The 21,749-nt window shown below is 40.1% G+C and overlaps 1 protein-coding gene across 9 annotated transcripts in view; it reads right to left on the bottom strand.

Moving 5' to 3' along the window:
- The window catches only part of LOC114509084 (protocadherin alpha-C2), a 167,826-nt gene that overhangs the window by 35,997 nt on the left and 110,080 nt on the right, over positions 1 to 21,749 (bottom strand). Inside the window, exon 1 of one of the 9 annotated variants that reach the window (XM_036013748.1) lies at positions 1,676 to 4,874. The exons of 7 other annotated variants lie outside the window; for them this stretch is intronic. In XM_036013748.1, coding sequence (XP_035869641.1) covers positions 1,676 to 4,258 — 2,583 coding nt within the window. In that variant the 5' untranslated portion in view covers positions 4,259 to 4,874. Of the gene's footprint in view, positions 1 to 1,675; positions 4,875 to 21,749 lie in introns of those variants that run through there. One more of the 9 variants, XM_028527139.2, reaches the window with a different exon arrangement.

Below are 21,749 nucleotides of genomic sequence, written 5' to 3'. Positions count from 1 at the left end.
TTGACATGCTTCCAAAAGCTGTGATCTAAAGAATTCTAGAAGTTCCTTGATTTTCCTCCTTGTTTTTCTTAATCTCCAATCCACCTCCCATGGCTGCTCAGCACTGACTGACATCAGTCTCTTCTGATAAGTCTGCCTACAATGTACATGGGCAATTCTCTCAATCCATCTCTGGGTTTTTTTCCCTGTGCATATGCATTACTTTCCTCAAGGTTATCATGAATTTAGGATGTGAGACTGTGGACATTAATAAAAAGACAGCAATATGGCAATGAAAAATGCATTGCTAAAATACAGGAGGGATGATTACTATTAACTCAGTGTATAGTAGCTCTGAAAGTTCTAGCTACAAAGTAGTTGTGTAAAAAGATAACAATTCATCATTATTTATGGGACAAATTTTGGCTTCTGAAATCCAAGTTTAAAGTACCACAAAGCAGATGTCCCTATGATTTCAAGCATGCTTATGGAGACAAACACACTATACAAACACATCTACACATTCATGCACTGTCCAATAATTTATAAACATTCTTCATAATCATGAGCAAGCTGGCCTTATGCCCCCTTAAAATTAGTGTATTCACTAACACCTGTCTTTTCATGTACAGTAAGCCATCCACTTTCCAAGGCTTTTGTAGCTATTGCAAACTAAACTTCAGACCCAGAAAATGAACATGTGCTATGGAACATGCTGACGTATTGCCATATAACTTAAATACTTGAGGGGCTTGAAAAGGCTACTTCACATCTCATCAGAACCTTAGGAATTATCAACAGGGAATGAAAAGATAAAGTTTGCATTTAAACTAAATGCAGGGAAATCCTCTTATAATGAATTCACACTGTGCCAGGGAAGTGACTAGCAGGACAGTTCTTTCTCCCCAGTCCCAGCTTGTTCTGGTCTTCAGCATAATCCCACATCCCTAATCCACTCATTCTGTTATCTCCCTGGTCCAACCAGACAAAAATTGGTTCTTTGTCTCTCTGCTTACCACCATTCATTTCCTCTGACGGCCCCTGTTGAAGAGTTACCACATCAAACAGCCAAAGCAAACTTGGGCTTCGGGTTGAGGTCCATGTTCTTTGGCTTTATCACCTCTGCCATGAATTTCTGGAATATTCTATCACATGAGTTCAGTGCAATTACTAGAAATATTAACTGGATAATTTTCACTGTAGATAATTCAAGGCATAAACAGGGACCACACACAGAGGTGACCACCACAGCCCCTAGAGGTTTCAGAGCTTTTTATAAAACAACACTCCTACAGCATTTCAGAGAACTTTCCCTGTGCGTAACATAGCAGAGGCCATTTCTCCTTGAATCTCAATGTTATGCCCTATAGCATTGTTTTATTCTCAAGCCTATACTATTTCTCAACAGAGCTGAATTTAATATCAAATATTTAAGGCTAATCCTCATTCCTCACACAATGTTAAGGTCAAAGCTTCATATATCTGAAAAGAAAATGGAAAGTAAAAGCAATTCTCTAGTACCACTTTTGCAGAGAGGAAACACAGCAGATTACAATCAGAGCACAGGTACTGTATATACTCAGTTTGCCAGATAACCCCTGTCATGGGAAACAACCTTTAAAGCCATGCACATGATATGGAAGGGGAGGGTGAAAAATGTATGACTTTGTGGAAGCCCCCCTGACTACTATCTCACCTCATTTTGAGAAACAGCCTCATTTTTTAGAATAATCAGGTTCCCAGCACTCTGTCCACTTTGTCCACCTGTGAGGCCACTGTGAGGCCTGCTGTCACTTGCTGCTGCTTGGGCTCCCCCAGGCCCAGGTCCTGTCTGCGCCCCTGTGTTGTAAAACATGAAAGTGTCACTCCCTGAGCCTGCTGTCAGACAGGCCTTGTAGCAATAGGTCTTGGTGAGGGAGCCATTCCCTCGCACTTCAATGAAGTGAGGCTGCACTTTGAGGCCATGCGGTATCCTGGCATCAATATTGTTATTGGCCTGTTTGTACAGGTCTGAGCGGCACCGCTCCCTCACTCCACAGAAGCCTCCGCAGCAAGCAGTGCCGTAGGCAGTGTAGCGGTAGCACTTGATGATGCTCAAAACAATGATTGTCAAAAGAAATATAAAAGATACTGTGCTTAATGCTATTATTAGATAAAGTGTAATTTCAGAGTATGTCCGAGGACTCCGAATGTGTCTCTGAGTATCAGGGAGGATTCTGGAAACTCTATCCACCACAGCTACTGTAATGGACACAGAGGCTGACAGTGATGGCTCTCCATTGTCTCGGACCAGCACGGTCAGGTTGAAAGTGGTTCCACTCTCATCTCCCATCTTCCTGGTAGTCCTAATTTCTCCTGTGTGTAGTTCTACTTTAAAGAGGTCCAGGTCAGAAGTCTGGGCCAGATGGTAAAAGAGCCAAGCGTTTTGCCCAGAGTCTGAGTCCATGGCTATGACTTTGGTGACCAGGTAGCCAGCAGGGGCAGTCCGAGGCACCATCTCAATGGCTGTTGATGAATTGGTTGAGGTAGGGTAGAGGATGTAAGGGGCATGGTCATTCATGTCTACCACATACACGTTGGCGGTCACAGTGCTGCTCAGTGGTGGGCTCCCCTTGTCCTGGGCCTCCACAGTCACCAAGAACTCCCGAAACTTCTCATAGTCAAAGGAGGTGACAGCATAAAGGCTGCCACTGGCAGGGTCAATGGAGACATAGGAGGTGACTGGCAGCCCTTGAATCTCCCTCTCCAGGAGGGAGTAGGTCACCTCTGCATTCTCCTTTTCATCTGGGTCTGTGGCTTGCACAGCGCAGAGCAACACTCCTGGCAGATTGTTCTCCTGGACATAGATGGAGTAAGAGTCCTTCAGGAAGCTTGGTGGGTTGTCATTGATGTCAGAGATCTTAACCTGCAGTGTCCGCTGGGACGTGAGCTGTGGCACTCCCCCATCAGTGGCTGTCACTGTGATGTTATAGGCAGCCACCCGCTCCCTGTCCAGGGGGCCACTCACTACCAGTGTGTAGGAGTTTCCAAAGCCGTTCAGCCGGAAAGGCAGTGTGGCCTCCAAGCCCAAGCTCACTTTCCGGTTGGGGCCTGAGTCTTGATCATTGACACTGAGAAGGGCCACCACCGTGTTGAGTGCAGCATCCTCAGGCACTGGGCTATACAGGTCTGTGAGTACCACTTCTGGTGCATTATCATTCACGTCCACGATGTCCACCAGCACCTTGCAGTGACCCACCATGGGCACTGGACCCCTGTCAGTCGCTTGTACATAGATCTGATAAGAAGAGGCCTCCTCATAATCCAGCGCTCCACTTACCCGCACTTCCCCTGTGCTGGCATCAATGCTGAAGAGCTGCCTCTCCCTGTCCGACGTGTAGCTGCTCAAGGAATACCTGAGCTCTCCGTTGGAGCCCTCATCCGGGTCTGAGGCATTCAGCTTCACCACCAATGTGCCTGGCGGCGCGTCCTCCCGCAGCTGGACGCGGTAAGTGGACTGGTCGAAAGAGGGAGAATTGTCGTTAGTGTCCAGGACGCGCACCGAGATCTGTGCTGTGCCGGAGCGGGCTGGGCTGCCGCCGTCCACAGCTGTGAGAACCAGGTGGTGCCAGACTGCCTGCTCTCGGTCTAGGCCCTTGCGCAGCACCAGCTCCAGCACCTTACTGTTCTCCTGAAATGGTTTCAGGTCCAGCTCGAAGTGCTCGCTCGGGCTGAGCTCGTAGGTCTGCACCGAGTTCGTGCCCACGTCGGGGTCCTGCGCGCTCTCTATGTGAAAGCGCGCTCCAGGAGCCACCGATTCGCTTACCTGAAGCTGGTAATCAGACCGCGGGAAGCGCGGCGAGTTGTCATTGATGTCCAGTACCTCCACCTCCACGGTGCTCACCGCCACGGGGCTGTGCGCCAGCACTTCCAAGCTGAGCAGGCAGCGAGGCCGCTGCTCACACAGCGCCTCCCGGTCAATGCGCTCGTTAACGAAGAGCGCTCCGCTTGTCAGGTCCAGCTCCAGATAGCGCGGGCTGGGTGAACCCAGATGGTTAATGCGCAGGCAGCCTGGCCCCAAGCGCCGCAGCTCCAGCCCCAGCGCTCTAGCCACGTTGCCCACGAGGGCGCCGGGTGCCTGCTCCTCCGGCACCGAGTATCGCAGCTGGGAGGCCGCTGGGCCCGGCAACAGCAGCAGCAGCAGCAGCGGGAGAGACCGCAGCAGCAGCAGCAGCCAGGGCATAGGCAGCCGGAGTCGTGTGTGCTCTGTCGCCGCAGGTCTGCTGCACGCCAGCTCCATAGCCACTGGCCCCGGCGGAGGCAGCCGGGCAGGGCGGGAGGCAGCAGCTTCCCTAGCCGCGCTCCACGCCCGGGCCCCGCCTCCGCCTCCGCTCCTGCGGCCAGGCGCCCGCTCCCCACGGCTCACGCGCTGGCAAACGCCGGCGGCCGCTCCCCCGGTAGGCCCTCCGGAGGGCTCCCGGCCCCGCCGCCCCGCTGACTCCCCATATCCCAGCTCCTCCGCTCGCCGCGGAGTCGCTCAGCTTGGCTTCGCTTCCTGTAGCCTCCGCCGCCGCGGCTGCTCCAGAGGGAGGGAAAAGGAAGCAGAGGGGAGGGGGGTCGTGCTCAGCAGGTCCCCGTCCGATTCCGCACCGAGGTAGCCGGCGGCCCGCACTGCTCACTCTGTCCAGCCACTCCAGCCCCAACTCCTGCACTCTGGACCCACCGGATCCCAGCAGACCACGGGGACACGGCCACTCCCTGTCTCCCTGCCCCCACCGTCCAGTTCATCCAGCCTCCAAGGTCCCTCGGCTGCTTAACGGTTTCGTAAGGAGATTATTGTGGGAAAAGCAGTTGTCTCTAGGACTCCGGCTATCAGCTCCCCAGGAAAAGATTTCCAAGCGCAATAAGAAAAATAAACGGAAGGCCTCAGCTGAGCAGGGCGTCTGGGCGGAGGCTCCACCTTCGGAGGAAACAAACGCGGGCGGGGTGGGGGGCGGCGGCGCTCTGGGGTTATTGGTGATGGGGCTTGATTCTTTACCTGACCCCAACATTTTTCCTGGAAAACTCGTGATCACTGCATAAAGTATTCAACTCCTAGGGCAAAGGGAGGGGCGTGGGGAGTGCTGTCTTCCTTCAGAGGAAACCTAGAACTAGCATTCTGGGATTCAACACTCAAGTCTGACCCAAGCCTTGTGGCCCTTCCTTTCAGCGGGTGCCTTGGCAAACAAACAGGAGTTCAGGTTTCAAAATTCTCTCTTTAAAAATTTGTCCCCATGAAGTTGCAGGCTAAACTCTTATTTTACCCTTTTGATCATAGTGAGGGAATCTGGTAAAAATTTAAAGAGATTCTTCCTTCAAACTTTTCCTTATTTTACTTCAAATCTTCTTCATTTATCACCCGAGACATTTTCTTTGTTCTTTCAAGAGTAATTTTTTAAATGTTCTTTAATGGGTGACAATGTCCTCAAGAGCCCACAAAACCATTCAATCAAGGGAGTTACCCTTGATTTCCCAGACCTGCCTGGAATTCGGACTCCATTATAATGCTCTGCAGTGAAAAGCCTGCTGTTATTAAGCAAAATGTGGGAGGCTGTGATTTATTTTACAACAGCCAGCAGTTTCAATGGCTGCAGCTCACCTTCCAAAAATATAACGCTCCTTTACATCTGTGAGTCTCAGTTCCCCTAAGACTCCACCTCGTATTGCTGCAGAGGCAACAAAAGACAACCACTTCTCTTCCGTGAACAGGAAGGCAGAGGGGTCACAGGAATCCTTCCCATGCTGTGTCACTGCCTCTGCATCTCTGTTCTGAAAATACACTCTTCCCAAGCCCTGTAATCTCTTCCCCAAGAGCTTAAAATCCATTGCCCCACATGCAAACAGCACTCACAAAAATGTCCTTTCTCTTCTTGGTCTCCTAGCATCTTCCTCTGTGGTCATTTTCCAGCTATGAACTGAAACGAAGCCAGACTAAGACTTGACATTTGGCATAGAGGCCAAGGCAATGATTCTGACACCCAGATTTCAGAGGCCTGGACTAGCACATCCCTTCCTTCCACCCACCAAGTGCACTTGCTGACAACACTCCCCAAACTAACCAATTGTATTCCAGAGAAGCTCCCAGTTTCCTGCTATCACTGCTGCTTCCTATTTGCCCTCTGTTCCCTCCAGAGAGCAGAGTGGAAAGCAATTTCCATCACATTCTATCCCCATCTTCTTTCTTAGGTCTCTGGCTTCTCCCAAAATGTCCCTGCTGTAACCTTGTCTCTGTTTGCTGTGGTAATCTGATCTCAGAAAGCCTTAAATGCTCAAGTGCATGAATTGGCCTTTGTCTTCACCCATTACTTACTTCTGAAAATAAATGGCTTATAAATGGAATTGAGTTATAAATTGTCAGGGAGAGTGACCTTTACTTCCCTCATCTCCTCCCAGGCCCTCACCGTGGCTGCCTCCTCTGCCTGCAGCCCAGAAACGTGGCCACTGGGTATTGACCATGTGTGGCCCTGTGCCCCGGAAAAGATCACAGGCACTTAAGGAAGAGATTAATGGAAGCCCCCAACTGTCACATCTTGGGAGAAAAACCAGGGCTTGTCTTTTAGCAATTTTGTCATCTGCCAGCAAGGACATCTGCCAGCTTGTCCATTTTGATGTGTTGGAATCATAAGCTTCAACTAGTATTTATTCCCTCAAAGACTGAGAAGGCACACGTAGAGCCAACACAAATCCGCCACCGCAAAGACATCGCTCTGAAGAGATGGTACAATCTATACTTGGCGCCACAGTGATTTAGTTCCTCATGCTGTTGTACTTAGTCTCTCGTCAACCTTACAAGTTGATGAAATGGGATTAGACTGCTGGCCAGTGCCCTATCTACAGATATTAATGCTAATGCCTCTACCACACTGTTAAGCATTTCTTTCCCTTGGATCTTAAAGAAGTCCCTATGACAAAGCAGGATAGCACAGTGACTAGAAACATAGACTTTGCAGTCAGTCACACCCCTGCCAATGACTAACTCTGTGGCCTTGGCCATGATACTTAACCTAAGTTAATTAGGGACAACAATATTAAGTAAAACTCATAGGGTCATTATGATTACACGAGATGATGCACATGAAACAATGGGCATAGTGACTGATGAGTATAATATTAACTATTATTGTTAAAATGCAATAATTTATTATCATCAGATAACACCTTAGTTGGCCATCTATACGTGGCAAGACCCTTTAGGTGTCAAACACAGAGAAGCACCTGTAACTATGCCAGACAGGAAGTCAGTGATGATGGGAAGGGGAGTGTGCACCAACATTATGCTTTTCCAATTATTTCTAGAGTTACCCTATGTTTGGAAAATGAAAACCAGTCCCTTTCTACATCACCAAAGAAAAGGGAATTCTGGCATAAGTATTACATCAAGGCATTTATTTCCTCACAAGATATTCAACTTTTTAGGATATGTGAAGATACTTTGGCAACACAGTACAAACAAGTTCCCAAAGATGCTATCATCTCCGGAGCCTAGTATAGACTTGGCACGGAGGTACTTAATTAATGTTTTTTTAACATCATCAAGAACTGAATTTAGAATTTTACTTATACAATTCTTGCAAACAGAAATAGCTTCTTTTTTCTCCCCCTTTCTGAATCTTATATTTAATTCAAGGTCCATCCTAAAACCCACCTAACCCCTGAAGCATTGCCTATTCTAAACAAATTGGCTTTTTCTCTAACTCACAACTATTAACAACTGAACCTAAAACAAAACAAACACAAAAATGAACTAGGCAAACAACTAGAACAGGAACAGAATCACAGAAATGGAGATCACATGGAGGGTTATCAGCAGGGGAGTGGGAGGGAGAGAGAGGGGGAAAAGGTACCGGGAATAAGTAGCATAAACGGTAGGTAGAAAATAGACAGGGGGAAGTTAAGAATAGTATGGGAAATGTAGAAGTCAAGGAACTTACACGTACAACACATGGACATGAATTAAAGGGGGGGAATGAGAGTGGGAGGGAGTGCGCAGGGCAGAGGGGAATAAAGGGGGGAAATGGGACAATGGTAATAACATAATCAATAAAATATATTTAAAAATAAATAAACATAATAATCTTTTTCTCTTTCACAGTCTACCAAATATCTCTGAATGCTGGCATGTGTCATTCTTTAATTGATCAAAATTCTGTAATATTATTTCTTTAATTATAAGCAACCTTCAAGCAGAAGCCATGTCTTACATTTCTGTGTATTCTTCACAGCATGGGAAACCTTACAAACTCTCAGTAATAAGTGATGATTGTTTCATTTTCTTCAGATCTCTCAGAAAATTCAAAAAGAGCTGCTTCCGTTCAGGCACTCGCCCTCTGTTGCATATGGTCAGACTACGTCTAATAGAGAGAGGGCTCGAGAGCCTGCGATGATTTTACTACAGTTTTCTTCCTTTAAAATTTGAAAATCAAGGCATATCTAACCTGGAGACATGAAGAAAGACTCTTCTCCAAAGTATTATGTTATCACTCTTTCTATGTTGTATTACAGTTGTAAAGTGAAGGTATTCCTTGCTCATAACAAACAAAAAAGGTGACATGATAAGAGAAGCACGATGATAAGACATGGTTTTGTTGACTGCTGTGCTAGAAAGGAACTCCGAAATAGCATCCCTCCATGGTATCCCTCACTGGTATTTATAAAATGCATCTGTCGTGAGGTTACTGGGCACAGGAGCAAAACCAATCACAGTACAACTGTATGAAGCCTATAAGAAAAATACTGGCACTCTGTGAGCTCTCCTAATTCACATAAATTTTCCTTTCTCCATTATTAGCATCAAACAACATTTTACTTTAGGGAACCAAACAATCTGGAGCCTTTTGGCCACAGGGCAAGGGCACATGCTCATTTATTTGACCAGGCTTTGGGCTGACCATTATAAAAATATCTGCCAAATAGGGAAGGACCTAATTTTCATTTTTAAGTTGTGCATTTATTTATGTTTTCCACAAACCAAGCACATGATATATAATTTTAAAACACAGACAAATGAACATCCTTTGGGGCTACCTTTAGTCCAAGGCAGTTTAAAAAACTCCCTCCTGTTGGGAGGGAACAGGACCTCTGACCTGCACACAGTCCCACAAGGCACACGCTTTCCTGTATGATTACAGCGTTCCCTACAGTTACAGCATCCGGGGGATGTGGCAACGGCACATTCCCTTCCCTGCAGAGGGAACACATTATCTTCCAGGGACAAATCCTCTAAATGTTTCGTTCTGCAATGTTTAGTTGATTCTTAACTGAGGCATCAGAAAATTGCTCAGAATAAACAAAAGGACTCAAACTATCTTTGGAGGAGTAACAATGAACAGGGAGAATCCATTGAAGGCTTGGGACAGATTCTGTGCTCTATGAACAGATGAACTCAAGCTATTCAATTATTTTAGAGTTTTGCTTCTCTATCTATATTCTCAACTGAGATGGCCTAACAAAAATCACAGAATGTTACAAGTTGAGAGATATTTAGAAACCATCCCATCCAAATTCCTTATTTTTCATTGAAGAAAATGTTTAAGCGAAACTTGAACCTCAAGATCAGTGAGGAGATACGAAGTATCATTGTGCTGTAAGGAAATCAAGAGTGTGTAGCAAGATAATGATCTACAAATATGACCAAAGAAACAAATTTCCTGTCTTTAAAGTGTCATTGAACTTGATATAAATTTCTTCAAAACTACAATATTACTAACATGGCTCTTTATGAGCACTTAGAAACAAAAACATTCATACTAGGGACTATTTTTTAACTGAGCACTGGGAACATAAAACCAACCACCTAGACAAACATTTGTATAGGCATTTTAGGTTTTCGGTTGCAGAAATCATTGATAAGGGAAATGCTATAGGCCGAGCCTATCTGGAATTCACGGAGACATTAAGCAAAGTCTCCTAATATCCTTGCAGACAAAATGAAAAAAGAAAGGCTGAAAGACAGGATAGTTAGGCAATTTTATAATTGTTTGAATAACTGTGCCAAAGAGTACTTATTAATGGAATGCTTCAACTTGGAAGAAGTCTGATAGGTAACTGCAGAGACGCATCCATCACCGGTCTCATCCATTCAACATTTCATCAGTGACTCATGACGTGGAAGCATCAAGTTTCCAAGCTAACCTAGCAGCAAGTGGAGGTCTCTGGAATACAAATAACAACTGCCTAGGTTAAGCCATGCTTCTAATTCACTAAAATTACTACCAGTGTTCTCTCTAAGACTCCACACATGACAGAAATTTGTAAATTTGTATTTAAGTTAATTTCTGGCTTCTAGTATTGCCATTAAAGCCTGTTCCAAGTTTCCATTCATCACTTGGGGCCTTTTATTTTAATAGAAAACTTTGTTTGGCCCTGTTTCACCCCTGCAATTCTTGGGATTTTAGCCATAGAATAAAATTGGACGGTAATTTGGCACCAAAGAACATTCTTGTTCCCAAGTGGGTTTTAGCCAAAGCATTCATTGATTTGGATATTTTTCTTTTCTATTTCAAAAATTATATAGGTATTGTTGAAGTACCTCTAATCTGAACTGTTTTCCAAGATATGACCTAAGCTCAGTCTAAACAAAAGCCACCATTTCTCCTTTCTATACCTGTCATGTTTGCTGCTTGGTAAAAACTAAACATTCCTATACCTCTGCCTAAGAAGAGTCAATTCAAAAGTTTTTGTTCATATACTCAGTATGTCAAGTAATTGTTGGCTTTTGGGGTCCCTGTTGCATCCTGATGCCTTAACACTAACAGTTTACATATTATTTCTATATATATTATCTCATTTAATCCTCACAAAAACCCAGTGAGGTTGGTAGTAATGAAGAAACTGGATCCCAAAAAGACAAAGCAATTTGTCAGAATCTCTAGGAAGCTTTTTTCCATGAGATTGTAATATCACATTTGACCATTACACAAGCAATCCTAACTATGAATTGTATCATTCAAAAACCAAATCATTATGTTGTACAGCTGAAACTAATACAACCCTATGTCAATTACACCCCAGTTAAGAAAAGGAATTCTATACTGGTCTTAAGCAATTAATTTCCAAATATTTTATATGAGATCCTATTCAATTCTGTTCACACCTACAAATTTCTTTTTCTTTTAGAGACTTCAGTTGGACCTTCTGTATATGTTCTCTAAATGGTTGGACTTAGCAAAACTGTGATGCTAAACAGATTTGTGTTTTACATCCCAACCTCTCCTTTCAGTGCCATCTTCCCACCTACGATATTTGCCTAAGTAATGGGGTTTTACAAGTGACTTTGACTTTTCTGATGTAAATCTCATTCATGCGTTCCTTGTGATGGATTTTGTTACACAATTCCTTCAGCAGTTATGTGTACATTATAAGGAAGATAAAATATAAATCCTCTAAATTAGCCAAGAGCAGATGTACTATGTTTTCTGTGAATATTAAAAGATCCTTTAAGACACTTTTATGAGATAACTAATGTTACCTAAAACCTTTCTTTATCAAAGCTCATTTTATCACAGTTCTTTAGAAAAGAGTTATAGATTCTTTAGTTTTGTGGTAACCTCAGAAATGTTTCCATTCTTTAGATAGTAGGAACTAGAATTAAATTCCACTGGCAATTACAGACCATAATCCCACTTCAAGAGGTTTTTTTTAATTAAAGATTTTATTTATTTATTTTTAGAGAGAGGGGAAGGGAGGGAGAAAGGGAGAGAAACATTGATCAGTTGTGATCAGTTGCCTCTCAAATGTGCCCAAACCACCACAGCCAGGCATGTGCCCTGACCAGGAATCGAACATGCGGCTTTCTGCTTTACAGGACGATGCTCAACCAACTGAGCCACACTGGTCAGGGCCAATTTTGAGGTTTTTAATCATATTGATGGTTAGATCATGAACCTAGGCTGGAGCCTCTTATAGGAACCCTGTCTGATGTAAAACCAGAATCACAGATCAGACTCTACTATTTATTAATTATGTGTCCTTCAGAAACTTGTTTAATTTCTATAAACTTCAGCTTAATAAAATAAGGAAAACACCCTGGTTGGCGTAGCTCAGTGGATTGAGCGCGGGCTGCGAACCAAAGTGTCGCAGGTTCGATTCCCAGGCAGGGTACATGCCTGGGTTGCAGGCCATGACCCCCAGCAACAGCACATTGATGTTTCTCTTTCTCCCTCCCTTCCCTTTCTAAAAATAAATGAATAAAATCTTAAAAAAAATAAGGAAAACATTGTACTTGCTACAGTTGCTACTAGACATTTACCGAGATGGAATTTGTAAAATTTTCATTGTATAAATTCTTGACAATTATTAGCCAGAAAAAAAAAGAGGAGACAGCATGGGGATAGAAGTCTCATGAAATTATCCAAGTAGCCTAAGGAGAGAGGAGGGAGATAGAAAACCCAAGCTCTTGCACACCCTTTTTTCCCCTATCACTAGGAAAGGAGGCATACTCTACTTGACTGACAGAATTGAGAAGGAAAATCTAGTGATAGATCTATTTATACAGCATCTCCAAAATAATGATCTCAAAGATTTTTAAATCACTTAACTTGATGCACCTACAACTAGCAATTGCTTGATACCAACTTCAGCTTTTCAGTACTGTATAGGAAAAAAATACACTAACTCCCCAACTAGGTAACACTTTAGTTTTTGAATTTTCCTTATCTAAATCTATTGGGTAATTTCCTAATAAATCCAGTTAACAGAAGACAGTGGGGTAGTAACTTTGACAAAGATATAAAATTAAAGCATAGAATGATTCAACAATTTACTAAGAATACAGAGTTAATGTCAAGCAGAACTAGGTGAAAATCTCACTTTCTTTCTAATTTAATGTCACATCTATTACAACAGACTTGTCATCCTAGGATATGTAATATCCTTTATAATTAAAATTCCATCATAGCCTCCCATGATTGGTTTTCTGCAGTACTCTCAAGCTAGACTAGTATTCCTTTGATCCAATTATGATAAGCTCATTTAAAAATCTCAACTGTACATGAAACATTTATTGGTTCATACATCAATGCATACATAGAATACATTGGACAGCTGTGTCTCCTAGGATATGTGGATTTAGTGTAACATAAGCCAGAAGTAATTGGGAAATGAAAGGGATTCTCAAATTACAAAAAGTCATGTTTTGCAAGGATCAATAATGATGTATTAAGAAAGTAACAATTACCCTGATAAAGTCAGACTGTGAGTTCCCTGGGTACAATGATGAATATCTCATCCCTGGATGCAAAAGCCAGCTGTAACTCTGGAAAGTTGGCAGTTGTAGGTTGGGGGTAGGCACAGCAAATTGTCACTGATTATTCCCTATTCTTATTCCCCCACCCCAAATATTTTGAAAAAAATCACAGAGGTATTCAACAGTGTTACAACAGGAAATGCCAACCTGGAAATACAGGAAGCCAGTGATCGCCTTCTTCTTCATAATAACTATTTTAAAAACTCTTATATGTTGAGTTAATGAAGCAAGATTTAAATTCCAATTCATCAAGCATTCATTTAGGATCTAGTATGTGGCAATTCCAGAGCTAAGTGCTTTCACATATGTCACCAAATTTAATTCTCATTAGAGAAACATTTTAATATTCATCAAGGTCATTGAGGCAACACCGAAAGTGATTGGAAAAAACTGAACTCATAGATCCAAAGAACAGATTGGTGGATGCCAAAGAGGGGTAGAGAATGGGTGAAATGTGATCAAAAGGTACAAACCTCCACTCATAAAATAAGTCAGGGGTATGTAATGCCCAGCATGGCAAGTATAGCTGATCATACTGTATTGTATATCTGAAAGTTGCTAAAAGAGTAGATCTTAAAAGTTTTCATCACAAGAAAAAATGTAACTATGTGTGGTGATGGATACTAACTAAACTGATTGTGATAATCATTTTCCAATATATATAAATATTGAATCATTATGATGTACACTTGAGATTAACTTAATGTTATATGTTAATTATATCTCAATGAAAAAAGATAATGGAGTGAACCATTATCATTGCTTGTAGGCAAGCAGGAGTGCTTGATAATTTTCTAACAATTCCCATTCAGGATTTATCTTAAAGGCAGTATAGTTTGAATCTCCAGATATAGACATTTATATTATTCCTGGATTTAAATAAGCTTAGTGGTTTTCAAGCTATAGTGTCCATGAGAATTTCTTGGTAGAGTGGTAACAATACAACTAGGAAATTGTACTTGGAAAGATTTATGTGATTTTTCAAACTTATTATTAAATATAATACTTACCATACACACTTGCTTTAGAACCTAACCCTTGAATAACATTTTTTGCACTGTATTTATATTTATTTTTAGCTGCTCTTTATTCTTTTGCTATTTTGAAATCTCAGGATTTATAAATAAAAAATATTGCCTTAAGTTATACTGTCAGAGTCTTAACTGCATAGATAAATCAGGACCAAACAATCTCACTACATTCTGATTAAAATAAAACATGTCCACTTTCTGATCCTGCAGAAAATTTCATTCATTCAACATTTATTGAACATTAATTTTGTGACAATGACTGAATAAGAACCTGAAACTTCTGAAGCACTTTTCTGGTACCTTTGATGTATAGTTTCAATCCATATGTTGTATGAGAGTTATGTGTACAGAATTGTTCTCCCCTGATCAACACGCTCAAGGACAGGGTTCACTCATTCATTCTGTAAATGTTGATTGATTGACTATTGTGTGTCAGATTTTCTGATTGCTACTGGAGATACTGTGGCAAAAGAAACAGGTGTGGTATGGATCATCATGGAGTAGTGTGCATCGAGGGAGGTGAATGCTAAACAAGGAAATAAAAAGGAGGCAAGAGTGATAAATGTCATAAGAGAAACAAGAAATAAGGATAAAGGAGACTTCAAGGAGCTATACTTAGATATGGATGTCAGGGAAGATCTTCCTGGGAAGATGACATTTGAATTGTAACTTGAAGGATGAGTAGAGAGAGGTCAGCCATGCAAAGAACAGTGAGGAGAGCGCTCCCTGCGGAAGGACAGGCCAGTGTGAGAGGACTCGTGCTTGAAGATTAGAAAGCGAGCCAGTGTGGCCAAAGCATAGGAAACAATTGGAGTGTGGCAGAGAAGGGTGAGGAACAACCAGGGGCCAGATATTAAAAAGTCTTGTATGTAACCATAAAGAGTTTGAATTTCATGTCATTTATTCCCAGGTAAGCCACTAGGTTTTAACAAGGGGTGTGAGATATTATCCTAATTGCTGCATGGAGAATGGTCTTTGGGGAGCAGGGGTAGGGGTAGGGGTGCAGGAAACCCAGTTACAAGGTTGTCACATCCATGCACAGGAAATTAGATGGTGACATGGACCAAAGTAATGGTTGTCAGCTGGAGATGGACACCTGTGAGCTGAGTTCCAGGTAGAATGTACAGGACTGATTAATGAGAGGACAAATTCCCCTTGACTGAGGAAGCTGTCCAACAAGACTCCCCAGTTTCTGGCATGAAGACCTAAGTGAACAGTGGCATCAGCTTCTAAAAACACTGTGGGAAGAGAAGGGCTGAGCAGTCTGGAAATCAATGGTTCAGTTTGAGGCATGTGTGAATTGCCTGTGAGAGAGCCAAGCAGAGAGGTTAGGTAATGGAATATGAAAGTGTGAAGCTCAGCAGAAGGGTCTGGGTTGAAGAAGTTAAAATTCCAATGAATAAATATTTTCTGAATGAGTGCGGATGGTAGCAGCTATCCTTTAGCCTTTGATAGCGCATCCTATCCTAGCCTTACTCTCCTTTTCCACTACAGTGATGCTCCTCATTTCTTAAACACACACCCCTTTCTGAAGCGGTTGCAAAGTTGTCTGAAATCAATGATCTACCCAAAGCGAAGGGTACCTGGGGCTCTGGGTATTTCTAGAAGCAACTGCTGGAGGCAAAAACATCTGGGGACCACCAGCCAGTGCAAGTATATTTGTTTATACTGATATTTTTTAAAAGCCTCTCCTTCACATATGTGCTTTTTGAATAAGTGAAAACAAATAGCCATAGATTTGAGGGTTCTGAAAGGAATAAATTTTTGTTATACTTCCTGTGTGATGTATTTTTATTTTTTCTTGCCTTTCTAGTTATTTTATTTAGGTTCAATCATATTAAAGATATATGCTGCATGTACAAAATTCAGTTTTCCAGAATTGTAAAAATCAAAAAAAAAAATCCCAAAAAACAGTGAGTCCTTTCAAGTCTCATTTTTCTATAGACTATGCCATTAGCAGATAATTATAATTATATCCCTCCAAACTTTTACCTATGCATATATAATATGTACATTTATATACTTTATCAAAACATAGCCACACTCCACACACTATAATGCAACTTTACTTTTTACTTTTACTTAATGTATATGATGGACATCCTTCTGTGTCAGTACATATAATTCTGTTTTATTCTTAGTAATGGCTGCATAATATTCATTATACAGATATTTCATAATTTATTGTTACTCTGTGATTGAATATTTAGGTGCATTTCCAGAAGTATGTGCATGTATATGGCTGTGAGTTTATTCTGGCAGGTGTTTAGTTAAAGATACACATATTTTAATTTTAGTTAGATATGCCAAAATGTTTCCCCCATTTTTTGTGCCTGTTTATACTCACAACCAAAGTTAAATCAGTCAATTCACTTGCTTCTGATTTGTCTCCAAAATTCTTAATTATAATGAAACACAGAATTATGTTCATAGCAATATTTTGTTTTCCTTAATAGAAAGGCCTCATATTACAATGTATCTCATATGACTCCCATAAATACCTACATGCTCCCTGAGAAAGTCATCTCACTCCTTTGACCTTGCCTCTCTTTTTCCTCCACTTTATACATTGTTCATAGATAGTTTTATTCACACTCCAGGCTTCAATGATCATTTTTATGAGGATGACTCAAAGTCTGTATTTAGAATTCAGACCTCCCTCAGATCAACAAATTCAGCTGACTACTTTCTACCTCTCTCTAGATGACATTTCCAAACTGAGCTCATCATTTCCATAACCTTCATATCATCTATTTATTTTACTATTATCCTTCACAATTACTAATGAAGCCCTATCAAGTCTAGTCTACTCCTTATATTATATTAAATTCCTTCCCTCTAGCTTCAGTTGAAATCTTTCTTCCCTGCATATCTTTAATGGTAGTTTAATCTCCCTTCCTCCATGGTAGCCCTACCCAACAGAGACTATATAATATTACTAATGATGTCTTACCAAAATTTAATTCTGATAATGGAACTTCTACATCTTAAACTCTTACAGTTTTTAATCTGCATGCTATTCTTCAAGGTAAATTTAAGATAAAATAATAATCCCATTGGAATTTTCATTGACACAAGGCCAAAGCCAACTAATTTGAAGAAAATATACTTTTGTAACATTCCATCTAAGAATACATTATTCCACTCTATATAAGATTTTAAACTATTTTTTCAACAAAATTTTACATTTTCCTTGCATATTTCTCATTGAAGTCATTCCTAGGTATTTCATGTTTATGGCTGTTCTGAATGAGATCTCTCTTTCCATTTTATTTTATTTTACTCTTTACTATTGGAAAGCATAAAAGCTATAATTATTTGGATGCACATCATCTACCTTGGCACCTTTATGTGATTGGGTGCAAAACAATTCAAAAGATCTTTAATCAACTTACTTTGATTTCCTAAGTACACAGTTTGCCATTCTTAATGCACGTATATACTAATGTAAAAATAATTTATATAGCCATATTTTTTAATCTGGAAGTAATTCAAATTATAATATATACTGTTAGTAGAATGTACTAGTCATTAAAACTATGCTGACAAAAAGTTTAATCACATAAGACCTTGTGTAATGATATTTAGCTAGTGAAGAGCATGAATTTAAAATGTATATGCTTTCCTAAATTTTACTATATTCAATAATAAAGATAAATTAACTTTATAATAAAACACCATATACTTATGTATAACTACAACTATTTTTTAAAGTATGCATGGAACTTTTTTTTTAAAGAAGCTACAGAAACATGTAACTGTGACTGTACTTATATATTGGGATTACCTATCATTTCTTTTCCTAAAATGTCTGCAATGGTCATGTGATGCTCCTTACTGGGAAATTTAGTTCTAGATCTTTTTTCATCCCCACTGGTTCCCTGTCTCCTCATGATAAAGTCTAAAGTCCTAAACATTTCTTTGAGGAATTTTCTTAATCTGATTCTTCTGTAGTTTTCTAGCTTCAGCTTCTTCCATGCTTACACATTTATATTGTGCTCTGGCCAAATCAAACTATTTTCAACTTCTCGTATGCTTTCTCATTCCTCTAGGCCTTTATGACTTTTGCTCTGCCTGAAATAATCATTCTCTACTCCACCTCCTTGCTTCCCAAGTCATCCATTAATATTCTGCTAAAAAGACATCTTACATGGAAAGATCCCCTTGCCTGCCCCCCTCACTCCATCCAACACCATGCTGAGTTAGTTGCTTCCTTTCTGTGTTTCCTGGATAGCACTATTGGTTTCAGTTGTGGCTGAAAACTGATTACATCATGATTGATGGCTGACTTGTTGACTGTTGAATATTTTTAATGTTATTGATTATAAATTACTTATCTCCACATTTTGAGTGTCTTATCCTCAAAAAATATGTCACATAGAATGACTAGAATAGAGAAATATAAAAATTGTTTTGTGTCAAGTAAAGCCACAAATATCACCTTCAGTAAAATTTGATTATCTCTGAATATTTTAAGTGAAAGCATGTGATCTCTTAGTTCAGTTACTAAGAGTTTCATAGTAGATATGATCTCTGAATTTTTTTATAAAATTAATAATGAGGTCCTGGCTGGTAGCTCAGGGGATTGAGCATGGGCCTAGGAATGGAAGTGTTGACAGTTCGATTCCCAGTCAGAGCACATGCCTGGGTTGTGGGCCAGGTCCTCAATAGGGGGCATGTGAGAGGCAACCACACACTGATGCTTATCTCCCTCTCTTTCTCCTTCCCTTCCTCTCTCTCTAAAAATAAACAAAAATCTAAAAAATAATAATAAAATTAACAATGAGATTTAAATCTCCCTATCAGGGCTTAGAAAAAAATAAGATACAGGTTTTTTCAAAGGAAAGGTAATTCAAATATTTTAAAGCATACATAAAAGCATTTTCTATTACTTAGGTGTAATCTGCTGGTGACAAAACTGTATGATAGGGAATTTCAGGTAATGACAGACTACATTATTCAGAGCTGACATCCTATCAAAAGCAACTAAATATTCTGGATAAAATATTTAAACAATTAACTTAAAATCACTGGAAATCTGACAAGATGACAGGGAACTACAAGGACAAATTCTGGAGAAAACTTAAACCCAGAGTGGGGAGCAGAATATTGACCTTTTTGTTCTAAAAGCACGTGCCGACACAAAGCTGGACATAAACTTCGATAACTTGTGGGGTGAGGAAAACAGAATTAAGCACCAGGATGTACATGAGATAAGGAGCCTTCTAGCATCTACATTAATCAGGAACCCCAAGGACCATACTCTCCAAGAGATGATGTACCAAAACTAAGTCTGTCTATCCTCTAGTCCAAAGAACTGCTGGAGAGCTTGACTGGGTCCCAACCAGGACATAAGGAAAAAAAGAAGGAAAAAAAATCCTACAAACTTGTGGTTGGATATGTATATCCTGCAGATCTTCAGTTGGGTATGCACGGTCGTCTAAGCAGCCAAGGACCCTCAAGTCTTGAACTTGTTTTAAAGTGGTTTACAACTAGTAGTATTCAGATGTAAGTAAAAGTCTATCCTAAAGGAAGACGCTCTCACTCAAGATCTCAGGATATTCTGGCAAATACTATTATCAGGTTAGTGACCGTTACAAGTCCAAATAGAACCTGACACATGTGGAATTAGGGGGCTGCAATGAAAAACCAGCCGCAGCAGCACACAGCAGAAACACGCCTGCAGACTTTAGGCTCTAGAATTATCAGGTGGGGATTTCATATAATAAAACAAGAGCAAGCTTGAAAATATTTGTAAGAAACAAGAAATGATAAAAATGTCATAGCAAAGTTGAAAAATAATTATTAGAATTTTTAAATGAAAAATATAACTAAAATAGAAAACCTCAAGGGATACTTTTAATAACATATTGGACACACAAGAAGACAAAATTAGTAACATTAAAAGAAAGATAATAAGGAGTTACTCATAAAACAGCACAATGAGACAGTGGAAGCTAAAAGATAGTGAGGAAATAACTTTGATGTGCCAAAGGGAAATAAATGCCAATACAGAATGCTACGCCTAGGGAAAAATACCTACCAATAATGGCATTTCAGGCTAACAGAAACTAAAATAGTCCACCATCAAGTGAACTAGACATAATAAGGGTCATTTCATTATGTTAAGTTTCACTTTTTAAGGAAGAGATTACAAATTTAAATTTGTTTAACTAAATAAAATAGCCTCAAAATATATGAAGCAAAAAAATGGACAGAAATCCAAGGAGAAATAACAACTCACCACTCAGAGTGGGCCACTTTAACGTGACTTTCTTAGTCACATAAAAAAGCAAATAAAAAGAATTTTAAAAATGAGGAATATTTGAAGAACACAATCAGCAAACAACTTAACAGACCTATACAGAGCACTACTACTACAGGCAATTTCAGAATACTGCCTTTTCATGAGTATGCAGAACATTCACAAAAAAATTGACCATTCATTCACAGCCTGAAATACTATATGATGAGAATGAATGATATGCAGCTACCCACAACAATATGGATGAATCTCACAAACAATCATATGTAGAAAAATGGCAAAACCAAAGTGTATTTGCTGTATAATTCCATATATGTAAAGTGTGATAACATTAAAACTAATCAAGGCTCTTAGAAGCCAGAATATTGATTACCCTTGGGGGACTGTGATGCAGCTTCTGGCATGCTGACAATGGTGTGTCTCGATCAGTGTGCTAGTTACACAAGTATATTCAATTTGTGAACACTTATCCACCTGCACATTTATGGTGGGCACACTTTCCTATATGTATAGTACACTTCAACAACAAAAAGTTTTCAAATGTTGACTTATTATAAAGGGCCACAAAGGAAATTTCAACAAGTATCAAAAATTAAAATCATACTGAATATGATTTGATGACAGTGAGATGTAACTAGAAATCTATAGCCAAAAGATTATATATTATCTGCATGTACAGAATATCTCTATGTGTTTGGATATTAACAAAACGTATTTCTGAATAGCCTTTGGGTCAAAGAAGATACCACAAAGGAAATTAGAAGATATATTGCTTGATAAAGAAAATATTACATATGAAAATTTGTGATGGAATTACTGAAACATCCTTTATGGCCTAAACCTAGACTATGTTTAATTTTGGTAAACATACCACAAGCATTTTAAAAGAGTGTATATTCTGCAGTTATTGTGTGAGTTTATACACCTGCACATTTGTTATTCCTATTATTCAAATCTTCTCCATCCTTATTGATTTTGTTTTGTTCCCTGTTCTTTTTCTGAACAAATTATGTTAAAATTTTCCATTCTGGTTATGAATTTCTCCATTTTTCCTTAGAGTTTAGCCATTTTTGTTTAATGTAATTAAAGATGGTATTATTGCACTGAAATTTATCATTGTTTTTATCTTCCTGGTGAATTGTTTTTATCTTCCTGGTAAATTGACCCTTTTATCCTTAATTATATGTCCTATTTATATCCATAAGATTTCTTA

This window comes from Phyllostomus discolor, chromosome 13, assembly GCF_004126475.2.
Source record: "Phyllostomus discolor isolate MPI-MPIP mPhyDis1 chromosome 13, mPhyDis1.pri.v3, whole genome shotgun sequence".
NCBI classification, from domain to species: domain Eukaryota; kingdom Metazoa; phylum Chordata; class Mammalia; order Chiroptera; family Phyllostomidae; genus Phyllostomus; species Phyllostomus discolor.
This window is presented reverse-complemented; position numbering and strand designations above follow the sequence as displayed.